The 14,367-nt window shown below is 40.1% G+C and overlaps 1 protein-coding gene across 4 annotated transcripts in view; it reads left to right on the forward strand.

Moving 5' to 3' along the window:
- The window catches only part of LOC122680384 (putative tetratricopeptide repeat protein 41), an 85,432-nt gene that overhangs the window by 3,754 nt on the left and 67,311 nt on the right, over window positions 1-14,367 (forward strand). For all 4 annotated transcript variants that reach the window (XR_006336689.1, XR_006336690.1, XM_043881699.1 and 1 more), the window contains exons 2-5: window positions 4,603-4,681; window positions 5,298-6,297; window positions 9,857-10,037; window positions 12,105-12,319. Coding sequence is in view for 2 of the 4 variants with exons in the window: in XM_043881699.1 (XP_043737634.1) it covers window positions 5,517-6,297; window positions 9,857-10,037; window positions 12,105-12,319 (1,177 nt within the window). In the remaining 2 variants the exon portion in view is untranslated. The remainder of the gene's footprint in view (window positions 1-4,602; window positions 4,682-5,297; window positions 6,298-9,856; window positions 10,038-12,104; window positions 12,320-14,367) is intronic.

Genomic DNA, 14,367 nt, shown 5'->3' on the forward strand with positions numbered 1-14,367 from the left:
TTATACCATATAAAAAAGAAATCCAGCTTAGGAGAAAATAAGAAAGGCTGTGGGTACATGGCAGGAATGGGGGAGACCTCCTTAACTAAGATTAAGCATCCATTTTTAAAGGGGTCACAAAAAGTCTGCCACAACTTAGTGAGAAAAATTAAATTGAAATTAAATCCTTATAGACAAATAGAATAAATTCTTAAAATTGAAATGCTTGATAAAAATAAATGAGTTGTGTTTAAAGGGTTTTGATACTGATAAATTACACTCTAGGAAAGCTATGCCAGTTTACATTCCCACCAAATTATGTTTTAAGAATAAAAAGCTTTAAAAAAGAAAAAGTACAGCTTGGGGCTGTCAAACTAAAATTACTAAAGTTAGATGTTGTGACCATGAAGGGTGGGGGTGGGGGCATGTTATTTATATATAGAAATTTCTAAGCCTAAGCATATCAAGAGAAATTTCTGGGAAAAAAAAAAGCAGAGGAAATTTTCACCAGTTTGTAAATAGTCTCATAACTTCTAGTTCTAAATTGCAGTGATAAATAGAGCAATACTACTTTGAGGTTACTTTATCACAAAATTTGAAGTCAAACATTTGCTGTAGAGGTAATGTTAACACTGACAACAGCAGTAGGAATAGCAAACATTGATTGAGGACTTTATATATATATACCTTGCAGATTCTAAAATGCAAACTAAACAGTGATAATTTGCTTAAGAAATCTGTTGGGAAGGCTGTTCCTTCCTTCCTTCCTCCATTCTCTCTCTCCCTCCCTCTTTGGCTCTTCATTTCTTTTTGGAAATAAGAACAGGGAATTTATTGAAATGATGGTGACGCAGTTCATAGAGTGGAAGGAAAAGCTAGACACTAGGCCTCAGGATCAACAGGACACCCAGGGCAGTAATGTTTATCTAGGGCCCTGGAGCAGGAGTCCTCAAGCCCTTACTAGGGAATGTGGTTTCTTAATAAGTTCATCTTTGCGGTGTTAAAACAAATTTAAAAAAAATGTTTATTAGGTGCCTATTATGCAGTCTCATTTAATCCTGCTATATCGGATTTGGTCAATGTTTTCAGACTCACAGCTGCAAGAGCTACCATCAGAGTGAGATCTTGGGGGAGTTTATGTCACTCCAGAGCCCACACTCAACCTCTGTATCCCCAACAGTGTGGAAGGTGCCACTGTAATGCCACTTGCTGCTATCAAGTAGGCAAGGGACAGATAGTAAATAGCTTTGGTTCTCTGGCGCAGTTGTTGGGCTCTTTCAGTTCTGTTTTAGTCTTCCTGATTATGCCAAGAGAAAGTCAGCTTGGTACAAGTTTGTCTTAAATAGCTCTCTAATAAGCACATATTAGTCTACCTTTTCCATAAAAAGAGGAATGTATCTAATAGAATTTATTCAATGCTGTTTGCTATTTAAATTTTTTTTAACTTTTTTATTTTGCATTGAGGTGTAACCAATTAACAATGATGTGACAGTTTCAAATGGACTGCGAAGGGACTCGGTCATACATATACACGTGTCCATTCTCCCCTAGGCTCCCCACCCACACCGCCCGCCAGGTAGCACCGAACAGGGTTCCCTGTGCTCCGCAGTAGGTATTATTGGTCATCCTTTTTAAATCGAGCAGCACGTTTGGTTTTTAATGTATTGTTTTTATGGCTACTGTCTATCTGTGACATGTGATAAGGGTTTTGCACCTTATAGTAATAATGAAAAGTTTGTAGTTAATTTTTTTTGTTTACATTGTTTTAAAGTAAAATAAAAAATCATATCCTACTTTTATCTTTCCATTCCAAGATAACTTCTTCTACTTCTGTCCACCTCCCCACTCCTGTCCCCATTAATCCTCTATTTCTACAAAAACTGGAAAGGTTCTTTATTAGCAGTTGTGGAGTTATTATTAATATTATTACTTGGCCATACCACAGGGATCTTAGTTCCCTGACCAGGAATCAAACTTGGGCCACCTGCACTGGAAAGATGAAGTCTTAGCTGCTGGACCACCAGGGAAGTCCTAGTTCTCAGATTTTTAAGGAATCAGCTCTATTTTTGGTCTAATTTATATAAAATGCACCCATTTTAAGAGGTCAGTTGGTAAGTTTTGATGAATGCCTACACCTAACTACCACTTTGATTATGATAGAAAACATTCCAGGTGCCGTAGAGTTCCCTTCCCAGTTATTTTCTCCCCACCCTCCACCAGGCAACTAATGGTCTCTTTTCTGTCACCAATCGCTGTGTTGTTTTTTTTTTTTTTTTTTTTGCTTTTCTCTTTGACTCATGAGTTATTTAGAAATGTATTATTTAATTTCCAAAATTTGCCAATTTTCAGGTATCTTTCTGTTGTCAATTTCAAATTTAATTCCATTGGGGTTAGAGAACAGAATTTATGTGATTTTAGTTCTTTAAGATTTGTTAGAGTATTGGTTTATGACCTAGGATGGTTTATGACCTAGGATGGACTTCAGCAAACCTATTACTTAAAAGGCCAGATAGAAAATATTTCAGGCTTTGTGGGCCAAATAATCTCTATCATGACTACTCAGCTCTGCTCTTGTAATATTAAATACTCACTATAGGTGAAAGTGGCTGAGTTCCGGTAAAATGTTCTTTATAAAAACAGGGAACAGGTAGGCCTTAGCCTTTAGGCTGCAGGTTGCTGAACTTTGGCCTAGAAGGTGGTTCATTTTGGTGATTGTTCTATGTGCATGCGAGAAGAATCTGTATTCTGCTGCTTTTGGGTGAAATGTTCAAAACCAATTTGCTTGATAGTGTTTTTTAGATCTTCTACGTCTTTGCTGATTATCTGACTACTTAAACTATCGATTACTTAAGAGATGAGTTTTAAAATCTCTAACTTGTATTTGTCTATTTCTCCTGTCATTTCTACCAGTTTTGCTTTGTTTTTTTTGAAACTCTTTTGTTAGGTGCGTGCACACTTAGGATTATTATGCTTTCTTCGTGGACTACTTTGTCATTATGTAATGTCACTTTCTATTACTAGTGACTCTTGTTGTGAAGTCTACTTTTTATGATAATAACTCCTAGTTTACTTCTCTCTAGGATCACACACTTTGTACTGCCTGATGTATGATATCTGAAAATAGCAATTCATATATTTTGTCCAGTTTTCTAATTTTTTGAAGAGGGGTAGGTAAGTCATGTCCCTGTTATTTATCATGGCTGGAAGCAGAAGCCCATAACTTTGTTTTTTTATATATATATATATACATATATATATATATATATATCGCTTGCCATCAGTGACTGTACTTTTACCCTCTTAGTTATGTTGTTTGGAAGATCATTTAGTTTGCTTCCTTTCTTTTTCTATTTTTTTCTATCATAAACAATGCAATGAACACCTAATAGTTATAGTTTTTCACTATTTTGATTAGTTCCTTGGAGTGATTCCCAGAAAGTAGTAATATATTTTGAAGTATATTGCCATTTACTTTGCAAATATACCTTCTAATAGCTTTCCAGAGTTACCAGTTTACAATTCCATAGGTATACATAAGGTATAAATTTCACCAATATTTAGATTGTTATTGTTGTTCAGTCACTAAGCTGTGTCCAACTTTTTGCGACCCCATGGTTTAGATAGCAATACTTTCAAATATCTGTATCATTGAGTACTTTTACATTTCTTTGAATTCTAGAAGGGTTAAATATGCTTTTATATATATTCTTGTACTTTTTAAACTTATTTGTATCTTTTACTTGTATATCTACTAGGATGTCAGTATTTTTTCTTAGAATAAAGATAAATTTATTTGTGGTAAATATTTTTTACAGTCCATTGTTTGCCTTTAGGTCTTTTAAAAATGTGGTTATTATTTGTACATCTTTTGTGATTTCTTCTATAGCTTAAAAGTTTTGGAAATCTTTTCCCAGTTTGATTAATATTTAATTATGTTTTCTTTTCATTTAAAAATTATACTAAATTCTTTTGTTCAACAAATATTCACCTGTCACCTACTCTGAGCCAGTCCTTATGCTGGGTGTTTGGGACCTGGTAGAGACCAAGATGTAAATTACCTCTGATCACTTGGAAATAGGAAAAGGTGGATATTTTCAAGTGCTGATAATCTAATTCTAGCCTCCTACATGGCAGGCAGAAAGTCTTTTAATAAAGTGCTCATGATGCCTCTTCAGTTATCTTTTAGATTTTGTTTGTGTGAGATTAACTGTTTCAAATTGTCACCTACTTATTACAGTATCATTTATTGTGTAGGTGTTTTCTACCCATTGATTGATGGTATCTTCAAGACCTAGAGTCTTAAAAAAAAAAAAGACCTAGAGTCTTATCCATATAATATGGAGGCAGTGTAATGTATGTGTCCTGGAGTCAGGCTGATTTGTGTTTAGATCCTGGCTCTTCACTTACTAGCCAAGTGACTTTGGACATGTTGCTTATCCTGTCTGAACTTTCGTTTCTTCATCAGTGAAGTAGAGTGGTAATATTATCTATTGTGTGATTATTGTTACAATTAAATGCAAAAGGGTTAACACTTTTCAAAAGGTAATGCATTATTATATCCTTGTCAGGTCGTCTTGATGGAGAATTGCCCTATTCATGATAAAACGGTATGTTTCTCCATAGGTGAAAGCAACGAACATAAACAGTGAAGCAACATTTGGTAAGGAAATGAGTTGCATCAAGAAAAAGCTCATAAAACTAGGTACTTTTCATTGAATCTTTTGCTTCTGAGCAAGATGCAAGCATATCTACCTCATTGTTGGAGGGTGTGTGTTTTTCCATTAGCTCAGTGGAATTGAATTTCCAGTGCATGTAGGTGAATGGAATGTCGTGAGAGCCCGCACAACTTGAGATAGAAATAATCACAGTACTCCATGAAGTTCTTAGATCCAGACTTCCTTGCCTCTCAGCTGCTGGGTGCATTATTGCTCTTGGGCCTTATTATATTGCTATTTTGATTTATTCCTCTTTCCTGACCTCAACTTCATAACAATTTTCATTCTTGCTTCTGGTCACAGTCATGGGTCTTGGCTTATTCTGTTGCTAGGTATGCTAGGCTCCTTTTCTGCCTTTGCCTTCCTTTTCATACTCTTTAGCAAGTCCCCTTGCATAGATTCCAAATTAACAGGGGCAGAAGGAGCAGGTGGCCAAAGGAACACTGGAAAGGTAGGATGGGGGGTGCTGAGGAAAACAGGGAGAACTGTATTCAGTGCCCACTTACCACCTGTGGATCTCAGCTCTTCAGCAAAAGCTGTGGGGAAACAGAGGATCAATGAACTTCCTGGAATCCTAAAAAGAATTTTTTTTTTCTTTTTCAGTCCTGACTTAAACTCGATTGTTTTCAAGTCTGATCTGTGCACTGTTTGCCATCACTCACGTTATAGTATCTATAAGAAGAAGACATTCTGGGGAAAGATTTCAATCTGTTTATAGCAAACATAATTAGGAGAAAGTCATAGAAGCAGAGGAGGTTGGTGGCTGCACCAGAACAAAAATTGTTCTATTTTAAGGGTTATGTCATCTCTGAGCAAAGTGAAATGAAGGCAAATGAGAGTGAAGACAGGTCTGCCCAATTCCTTTTAAAGCCGCAGAAGCCCATTCAGCCTTACATCTGCTCGACTCTGGGTGATTTTGAAGAAGAGAGAGACTTTTTGGCAAGCTACATCTTCCCTCAGCTGAATGAACTCTGCAGTTCCCGGGGCACGTATTTCAAAGCTGTGGACCTGAGATGGTCAGTGTTGGAGGCCCAAGAACCCTCACTCTCCAGTCTGTTTAGACAGCATTTTTGTCTCCAGTCGCAACACCTGAAGCTCTGTCTTGACTATGTGAACAGCTGCTTTCCTTTTTTCATCTGCTTGCTGGGTCAGACATACGGGGACTTTCTCCATAACTACTCACCTGTCATGTTCTCCAAGGCAACTGACCTGTCAAGTTTATCCAAAGTGGAACAGAATCTCTATGTTGCTGCAAAAAACGGTTATCCTTGGGTTCTGGAGTATCCCACCTGCAGTCTGATGGAGCTAGAGGTCATCCAAGCAGCATTTCTGAATGAGTCTCAATTTCAGTATTTTTTCTTTAGGAGGGGAACCATGCCGCTGAAGACTTGGGATGAAGAAAAGGAGGAGATGCTGTCTTCGGGTTGTCTGACTGATGATGAGGAGAAGTTAAAGATCGGAATGCTTAAGGCCAAGATTATTAGCAAAGGGCTCCCTGTCAGGTTGTATAAAGATCTCCACGAGTTGGGTGAGCTGATTCTCAAGGACTGGTTGGTCGTGATAGAGAAACTTTGCCCAACCACTGTAATGACGGAAAATACAGGTTAGTAAATATGGAGATAGCTAAGTCTATTGTCATAGATTCATGTGTTTTGTGTGTCTTCCTTGTGAAAGGAATTTTAAAATGGTTGAAAATGTTATTTATGCATTTAAAATTGTTAGCATATTCCCGTAACATTCACTTCATGTGAAGATTTTTGAAACTGAGAATAAGAGTAAATAGTAGGTCATGGAAGACGATTTAGGGAGTCAAGGAGCTTGGGAAAGACCTAAAATATTTGGCAGCTAATGTGTATATCCAGAGCAGAGGTTCTAGACCAGGGCTGATTTCACCCCCAAGGGACTTCTGGCTACATCTGAAGACTTTTGGTGTCACAGTTGGGAGTGTACTACTGGTATCTACCAGGGGGAGGTCAGGGTCACTGTTACACATCCTCCATCGCACAGAACTCCCCCTCATAATAAAGAATTTCCAATTCCAAATGTCATTAGTACCAAGGTTGAGACAACCTAATCTAAAGGGAAGAGAACTTTTATTGTCAAATGATTTTTGCATGTTACCACTTTCAATCTTTAAGATTTAGACCTGCAAGGTAGATGCTGAAATTGCTGTTTTACAGATGAACCAATTAAAGCTGTGTAGCAGTTAAGTGACTTACCTAATATCACTTCACCAGTGAGGGATCTTTCTAGGATATGAACCCAGGTCCTTTTGACTTCAAAACAATGCTCGTTTGCTTTCACCCTTACTACTCAGAAAGTCAGTAATCCGTGGACTGGTAGTCTCAGCATCACCTAGGAACTTGCTAGAAATGCATTCTGGGTCTGTTGAATCAGAATTTGCATTTTAATAAAGATGACAGGTGAGTCGCACGTGCATGAAAGTTTGAAAAGCACTGCCTGACATCATATTGACATGATTATAGTTATTTTGAAAGTAGTGTCTTGTAGACATGTACAGATTAAAAAGGGAAGACCAACATCAGAATAGGGTGGAGATTCTTCACCTAGATAGACTTTGGGGGAGGGATCTGCCATGCCCTAAAATTATATGAAAAATAGAATGGTTTAATGCATATGTGTGTTTGGGGGGCGTAGGAAGACATCGCTCAAAGGAAGACATTGTCTTTGATCAAAAAGGTTTGATGACACAAAAAAGATTATGAATTACCATTGTAAGGGCCCAGGTAGTGTGGGAATGGGGAATGAGGGTGATGCATTCTCAGATGTTTTAGGGACCAGGCAGGCAGAGTGCTTGTAATACGATAGGGAGCGGATCTGTGGTCAGCTGAATTGGAGGGAGTTGACCCACCTAAAGTCATTCACATTCGTTGTTGGGGGTGAGATGTGAAATCCCACCTGTGCTGGTCAAACTAGACTCCACCTACAAACCAAATCATTTTGGGGTCCTAGAAAAGAATATTGTATCGATCATTACTCTGGGTTGCAAATGACTTACACTGGCTTCAAGAGAAAGAGAATTTATTAGTTTATATAACTTGAAAGCCTAGGGATGGGTCTGTGTTCAGCTCAAGCTGCATCCGCTTGCTCAGAGGAGGATCCCAGGCCCTTGATTCTCACTGTTTCTCTGACGGCTCTGCTGTCCTCATGCTGCCTCCATTCTTTGGCTTCTCCGTTATGGAGGGGAGATGGCTGTAGCAGCTCCAGGTTCAAGTCCAGCAGTAAATGACTCAAAGCCCTACCATTAAGTCTTTCTGTTCCTGATTAGCGGGACTTGGACTGTATGCTTGTATCTGACTCAATCACTGGTATTGTGATTGATGTGATATGATGCTCTGACTTGGCTAATCCTGGGTCCTACGCCACCTCTGGAGGTGCAGGGAATCAGACCCACTACATTAACATGAACTGAGGGTTGAGACAAGGTGGGACCCGAAATGATAGTCTGTGGCTCAATAGGGTGTTGAGCAGTGCCAGAATATCTTGAGTATTCACTACAGCCTTGGAGTTTTAGAATGTCCAAAAACAGACATGTTCTCAGATCCAAGATTTTTCAGTTTCTAGCTGTGTGACCTTGGGAAAATGACATAATATTGGTAAGCCTAGGTTTCTTCTTCTGATTTCTGGTTAGCAATAATCACCTTGAGAGTAAAAACATATGTTAAGCCCCTGAAAACAGTGCCTGATGTGTATTATGGTAATGGGGATGAATCATAAAAAAATGAGTCCTGGGAGAATATAGTATATATTTTACTAAAGCCTGAAGTATAGTTAATAATGATATTTTTTGACTAGTCTCAGTGTGAACTGCATCCGCCAGTTAATGTTTACTAACATGTTCAAGAATCAAACCTTTCTGTGTATTTATTTGGGTGAGAGGCAAATTGTTTCTCTATAGTTTTCTCCTTAGTCTTTGATGTTGACTACTATTGAAAGGTTAGCTTGTTTTAGACTTTAGTTTTGAATATGTAATATATGGACTACATGTCTGCAGTAGAAGGTACAGAATGGATGAATTATTAAAAAAACTTTAAAAAAAAGGCTAAATTATTTTTCTTTTGGATCTTCAATACCCTTTAATCACCCACATAGTTCCAAAATCTCATAGCTGGGGTAAAAATAGGCCATTTGGGTAGCCAATAGTTATCATAAGGCAATGTTGAGCTATCAGTTCACACTCTTTTGACTTTTAGAAGCACTTCTGAGGTCCTTGGAGTTACTTGAGACTGGTGAGTGAGGTTCATGGTGAGCTAAAGAGACCCATTAGGTTGTGGGATCATCTCCAATTCTAAGATCTTTAAATTTAGAGTTGACCTTGGCCAAACTGTTGGTCCTCTAGGTCTGTTCTGGCCCTAACCTGAGCCAGAGGGCAGCCCAGTTAACTCTGGAAGTACAAGATGTCTTGAGACATTACCAGGTTCAACCTGAGATGTTCTTTCTCCTGCCTCACATCATTTAAAAAACAACCCCCTCCCAAACTCTGGGAGATGTAGGTATCTCTAGAGATGGGGGGGCGTTTTGGCAGTCCAAAACACCTTGACTTTAACAATGAGTTTAGAAACATAGTAAATTGAAGCTAGAAGGAATCTCAGAGATCCAGTTGTCTGGCTGCCACTTATTTTACCTGAGAGTTTAAGGGACTTGCCCAGTGGCAAAGTTGAAACGGTACTCATGGTTATCATTGTATTAGGGCATCTTATCCTAAAAATACACCCCACTTCCTCCCCCAACCATTGCCCTGGATAGAAACACATATGCTATGAGATTGAATTAGGTAACTTAGACTTAGCTAACAATCTAAAAATATAAGAGGATATATGTAGCAAATCCAGTTTTTTTTTTTTTCTTTTGCCCTGTTCATTGTGAGGTCATGAAATAACTTGGAATCCTAAGTAGGACTTCAGATACAAGTAGCATTAAGAAGATTAAATTGCTTGCCTGTAGCTTCCTTGCATTACAATGTAGAGTGGGTTATGAAATATTGTGCTAACATAGAAAGATGGTGGTAGGGACACAGAACACTTCCCTGGGCGTTCATAATAACCATGTGAAATGGAAAATGCTAAACTACAAATCTAAGACATTATATCTTTTTGTCTCTATATCTTTTTGTTTCTAAATATATCTTTTTGTCTCTAAAGACTTTAAGCACAACTTTGAACGTTTCTATCATGAAGAGTTCACTGAGAAATGCAAGGAAGTGTTTGTTATTTCCAAGGAGTCTAGCAGGATCTTTGAAATCTTGGAAAGATTTGCCTTAAAGGATATAGAATCTGATTTTAACAGTCCTGCAGCAGGCTCCAGCTTAGACTCTGTTCTCAGGTACGACGTCAAGAAATCCCAAGCAAAGCAGTCGGACTTTAGTGCATAGACTCCCCCAGTTTGGAATACCTTCCTTCCCTCCCCCTTCCTACCCCTACCTGCAAGACGGGCTTCCTAAAAGCCACCCCCGGCTTAGAATCCCCTCATCAGAACTCACTCTGCATCTGCTAAATTTTCCTGACTGTTTCAGTTTCTTTCTTCCAGTCTCCTCAAGAAGATTATAAACCCTGGAGGACAGAGAGCTCGCCTTCTGTTTTAATCCCATAGTCAAAGTTTGTCTAAGTCATTCCTGACAATGATGAAATGATTTTAAGGAGAAAAAGTTGGATTAGGAAACATGAATAATGCATCTGTACAGTATTGCATAATTTACAAAGAACTTCCACATACATCATCAGCTCGTTATTAATTACATTAAGAAATTCAGCCAACACTTATTAATGGCTGACTATGGGCCATGGCTTTGTGTTTGTGTGTAAGGAATTGAGTTATCTTACCCAAAGTTTGCGCTCCTTCACTTTTTTCAGTGTCCTCTTCGTTCAGACAAAGAATCCACCTGCAATGCAGGAGACCCTGGTTTGATTCCTTGGAAGGGAAGATCCCCTGGAGCAGGGACAGGCTAACCACTCCAGTATTCTTGGGCTTCCCTTGTGGCTCAGCTGGTTAAGAATCTGCCTGCAATGTGGGAGACCTGGGTTCGGTCCCTGGGTTGGGAAGATCCCCTGGAGAAGGGAAAGGCTACCCATTCCAGTATTCTGGCCTGGTGAATTCCATGGACTGTATAGTCTGTGGGGTCACAAAGAGTCGGACATGACTGAGCGACTTTCACTTCACTTCACCCAAAGTTTGCACTCCTTCACTTTTTTTCAGTGTCCTCTTCATTCAGACCCCCATGTCTTTTCCTTTTTTGGGTGGTGACGTATTCTCTTCACCACCCACAGGCATGAAAAGGCTGGGACATGAAGAAAGAGCTGGGGTTGTCTGTGCTGTCCTTCCCAGTTTCAACCCTAGAAATAGGGAGGTTACTTGGACTGTTTTATTTCTTCTATCCTCATCTTCCAGTTCTTACCACAAGTATCATTTATTCTGTGAGGGTTTCAGGATTTGAGATAAACCCACAGTGTACAGGGCTGTGCTCCACCGTCTCTGCCCCAGTCTCAGCACCCACTATGACCTGCAGAGCTCCCAAAACTCTTATGGTTCCGGGAACCCATGCCAAGAGGAAGACAGTTTATTTGGTTAAAACAGCATGGCACTCGGGGACTTCCCTGGTGGCCCAGTGGCTAAGACTCTGCAACGAGACAAGTTATACTGTGCTCATGCCAGTTCAGAGAAGTCATGTTTATTCACTATTACAAGCCAGAACACCCCTATGGAGCAGCTGGTTACTGCTCACCGAGTCACTGACAACTGCAGTCATTTTGTTGCATTTCGAATGTCATGGTCATCAGGATTATGGGAATCCTTGGCGTATGAGTGTTTTGATTTTTTATTCTCTCTCCTGATGGTGCAAAGTGTCCCTTCCGGGATCTTTGGGCAGGTTGGGCCCTTGATGTAACTCCAGGTTCATGTTGGACAACCCTAGAGTCTATGGTAGTTGGAGGAGCCTTCCAAAGTTACCATCTTTCCACTCTCCTAATTTTATATAGGACAGAGCCGAACCCAGAGAGAGAATGACTTGTTTGGAAGCAAGTGAGTTCACAGTGGAGAGACTGGAATTTCTTCTAACTTTTAAAAGATTGGATTATAATTGCTTTACAATGTTGTGTTAATTTCTGCTGTACAATGAAATGAATCAGCTATATGTATACATCCCTGGAGAAAGAAATGGCAACCCACTCCAGTATTCTTGCCTGGGAAATCCCATGGACAGAGGAGCCTGGTGGGCTTCGGACACAACTGAACACACATGGAATATGTATACGTGTATTCCCTCCCTCATTAATCCCTCCCAGAGAGACGAGAATTTCATACCTCTCAGAGACAGATGTATGCAGGAAAAATTTCCCTCCCTCCCTCTTTTTTGGTAGTTATTCTTGACTACGTTTCCCCCATTTGTTTTTTCAGAATAAATCCTCTTCCAGCTTACAAGTCTATTTTGCTGTTGTCTGGAGAACGTGGTTGTGGCAAGTCCACTCTGCTCGCCAACTGGGTGAACTGTTTCAAGGAGAAACACCCGAACATGTTGCTGATCCCTCATTTCGTGGGCAGCACCTGTGAAAGCAGTGACGTCATGTCCGTGATCCATTACTTCATCACAGAATTGCAGAACAAGCACTATGGTAATGGAATCAGACTTTGAAATTCATTCAGAAAAATTTTCTTTAAAAGTGATCTTTCTGTCTTCTGCCCATGAGGCTATTCTTCTCTTGTTCCAGTCTAAACCCTTGTATAGTCTTGCCTATGTATCCACCCACCTCTTCTGCTCTTAGAATTGTTTCTTTTCTTCCTTTCTTTCTTCTTTCCTTCCCCAAATGTGAGCTGAGTGCCTTATACGCCAGTGGGGATACAACCGTGAAAAAAATGGACAGAATACATTAGCCTCATGGGGTTTTCCTGTTATTGGAGAGCGAAGGGGACAAAGAGTTAATGACTAGAAAATATAGAGTGTTTGGAGGTTAAGTTCTATGAAGAAAAATAAATCAGAGAAAGAAAGTAGGCAGTGTGTATGTGTAAGGATTTCAGGACTTTAAAGATATTGTCTGGGCAAGCTTCACTGAAAAAAGGGACATTTGAATAAATACTTGAAAGAGGGAGCCAGGCAGATTATCTCAGGGAGAACATTCCAGTCAATGGGAGCAGTTGCAAGGGCTCCAAGGCAGGATGTGCCTCTCAGCTGTTGCTCAGGTTCAGTTCAGTTCAGTTCAGTCGCTCAGTTGTGTCTGACTCTTTGCAGCACACCAGTCCTCCCTGTCCATCACCAACTCCCAGAGTTTACTCAACCTCATGTCCATTGAATGTGTGATGTCATCTAACCATCTCATCCACTGTTGTCCCCTTCTCCCTTTCCCAGCATCCCTTTCTCCTCCCTTTTCAAATGAGTCAGTTCTTCACATCAGGTGGCCAAAGTATTAGAGTTTCAGCTTCATCATCAGTTCTTCCGATGAATATTCAGGACTGATTTCCTTTAGGATGGACTGGTTGGATCTCCTTGCAGTCCAAGGGGCTATCAGGAGTCTTCTCCAACACCACAGTTCAAAAGCATCATTTCTTCGGCACTCAACTTTCTTTATAGTCCAACTCTCACATCCATACATGACCACTGGAAAAACTATAGCCTTGACTAGACGGACCTTTGTTGGCAAAGTAATGTCTCTGCTTTTTAATATGCTGTCTAGGTTGGTCATAATTTTCCTTCCAAGGAGTAAGCGGCTTTTAATTTCATGGCTGCAGTCACCATCTGCAGTGATTTTGGAGCCTTCCTCTCAAAAGTCTGCCACTGTTTCCATTGTTTCCCCATCTATTTCCCATGAAGTGATGGGACCGGATGCCATGATCTTAGTTTTCTGAATGTTGAGCTTTAAGCCAACTTTTTCACTCTCCTCTTTTACTTTCATCAAGTGGCTGCCATAGTTCTTTGTTTTCAGCTATTGCTCCTCCCATTCAATTCAGTAGCTCTCTACTAAGCATGTTTACTCACTCATTCATAAAAAGTATTTATTGGTTGCCTGTTCTATGCCTGTCATTGGTTTGGGTTCTGGGGACATAGCAGTGAGTCTGGCAAATAAGGTCATGACTCCCATAGGTCTAATGTTCTGTTGAGAAAGGCAGATAACCAATAATTAAGAGATGTTTCAAATAACGGTGAATGCTGCACAGAGTGATGTGCTGAGATGATGGGCTGGCTGTTGAGGCTGAGTGGTCAGGGGCTGTCTCTGTATTAGTTGGAATGACTCTGGCTGCTGTTTATACAGCCGATTTCAGTGGCTTCTCGAGGTTTATTTCTAGCTCGTGTTTGTGTTAGTCACTCAGTCTTGTCAGACTCTTTGTGACTCCATGGACTGTTGCCTGCCAGGCTCCTCTGTCCATGGGATTCTCCAGGGAAGAATACTGGAGTGGGTTGCCAGTCCCTTCTCCAAGGAATCTTCCCAACCCAGGGATCGAACCCAGGTCTCCTGCACTGCAGGCAGATTCTTTACCATCCGAACCACTTCTAGCTCATGCAACAGTTCAGTTCACAGTTCCTAGTTAGAGAATGAGTGGCTTTTCCCCACGTGGTGGTTTGGGGCCACAGGCTCTTTCCATCTTGAGGCTGTGTCATCTTCTAAGGCCTCAGAGTCGTCTGCTTTTGGCTAGAGGAAGAGGAAATCGAGTGGAAGAGGCACACCTT

The sequence above is a fragment of the Cervus elaphus genome, chromosome 22 (assembly GCF_910594005.1).
Source record: "Cervus elaphus chromosome 22, mCerEla1.1, whole genome shotgun sequence".
Taxonomy (NCBI): Eukaryota; Metazoa; Chordata; class Mammalia; order Artiodactyla; family Cervidae; genus Cervus; species Cervus elaphus.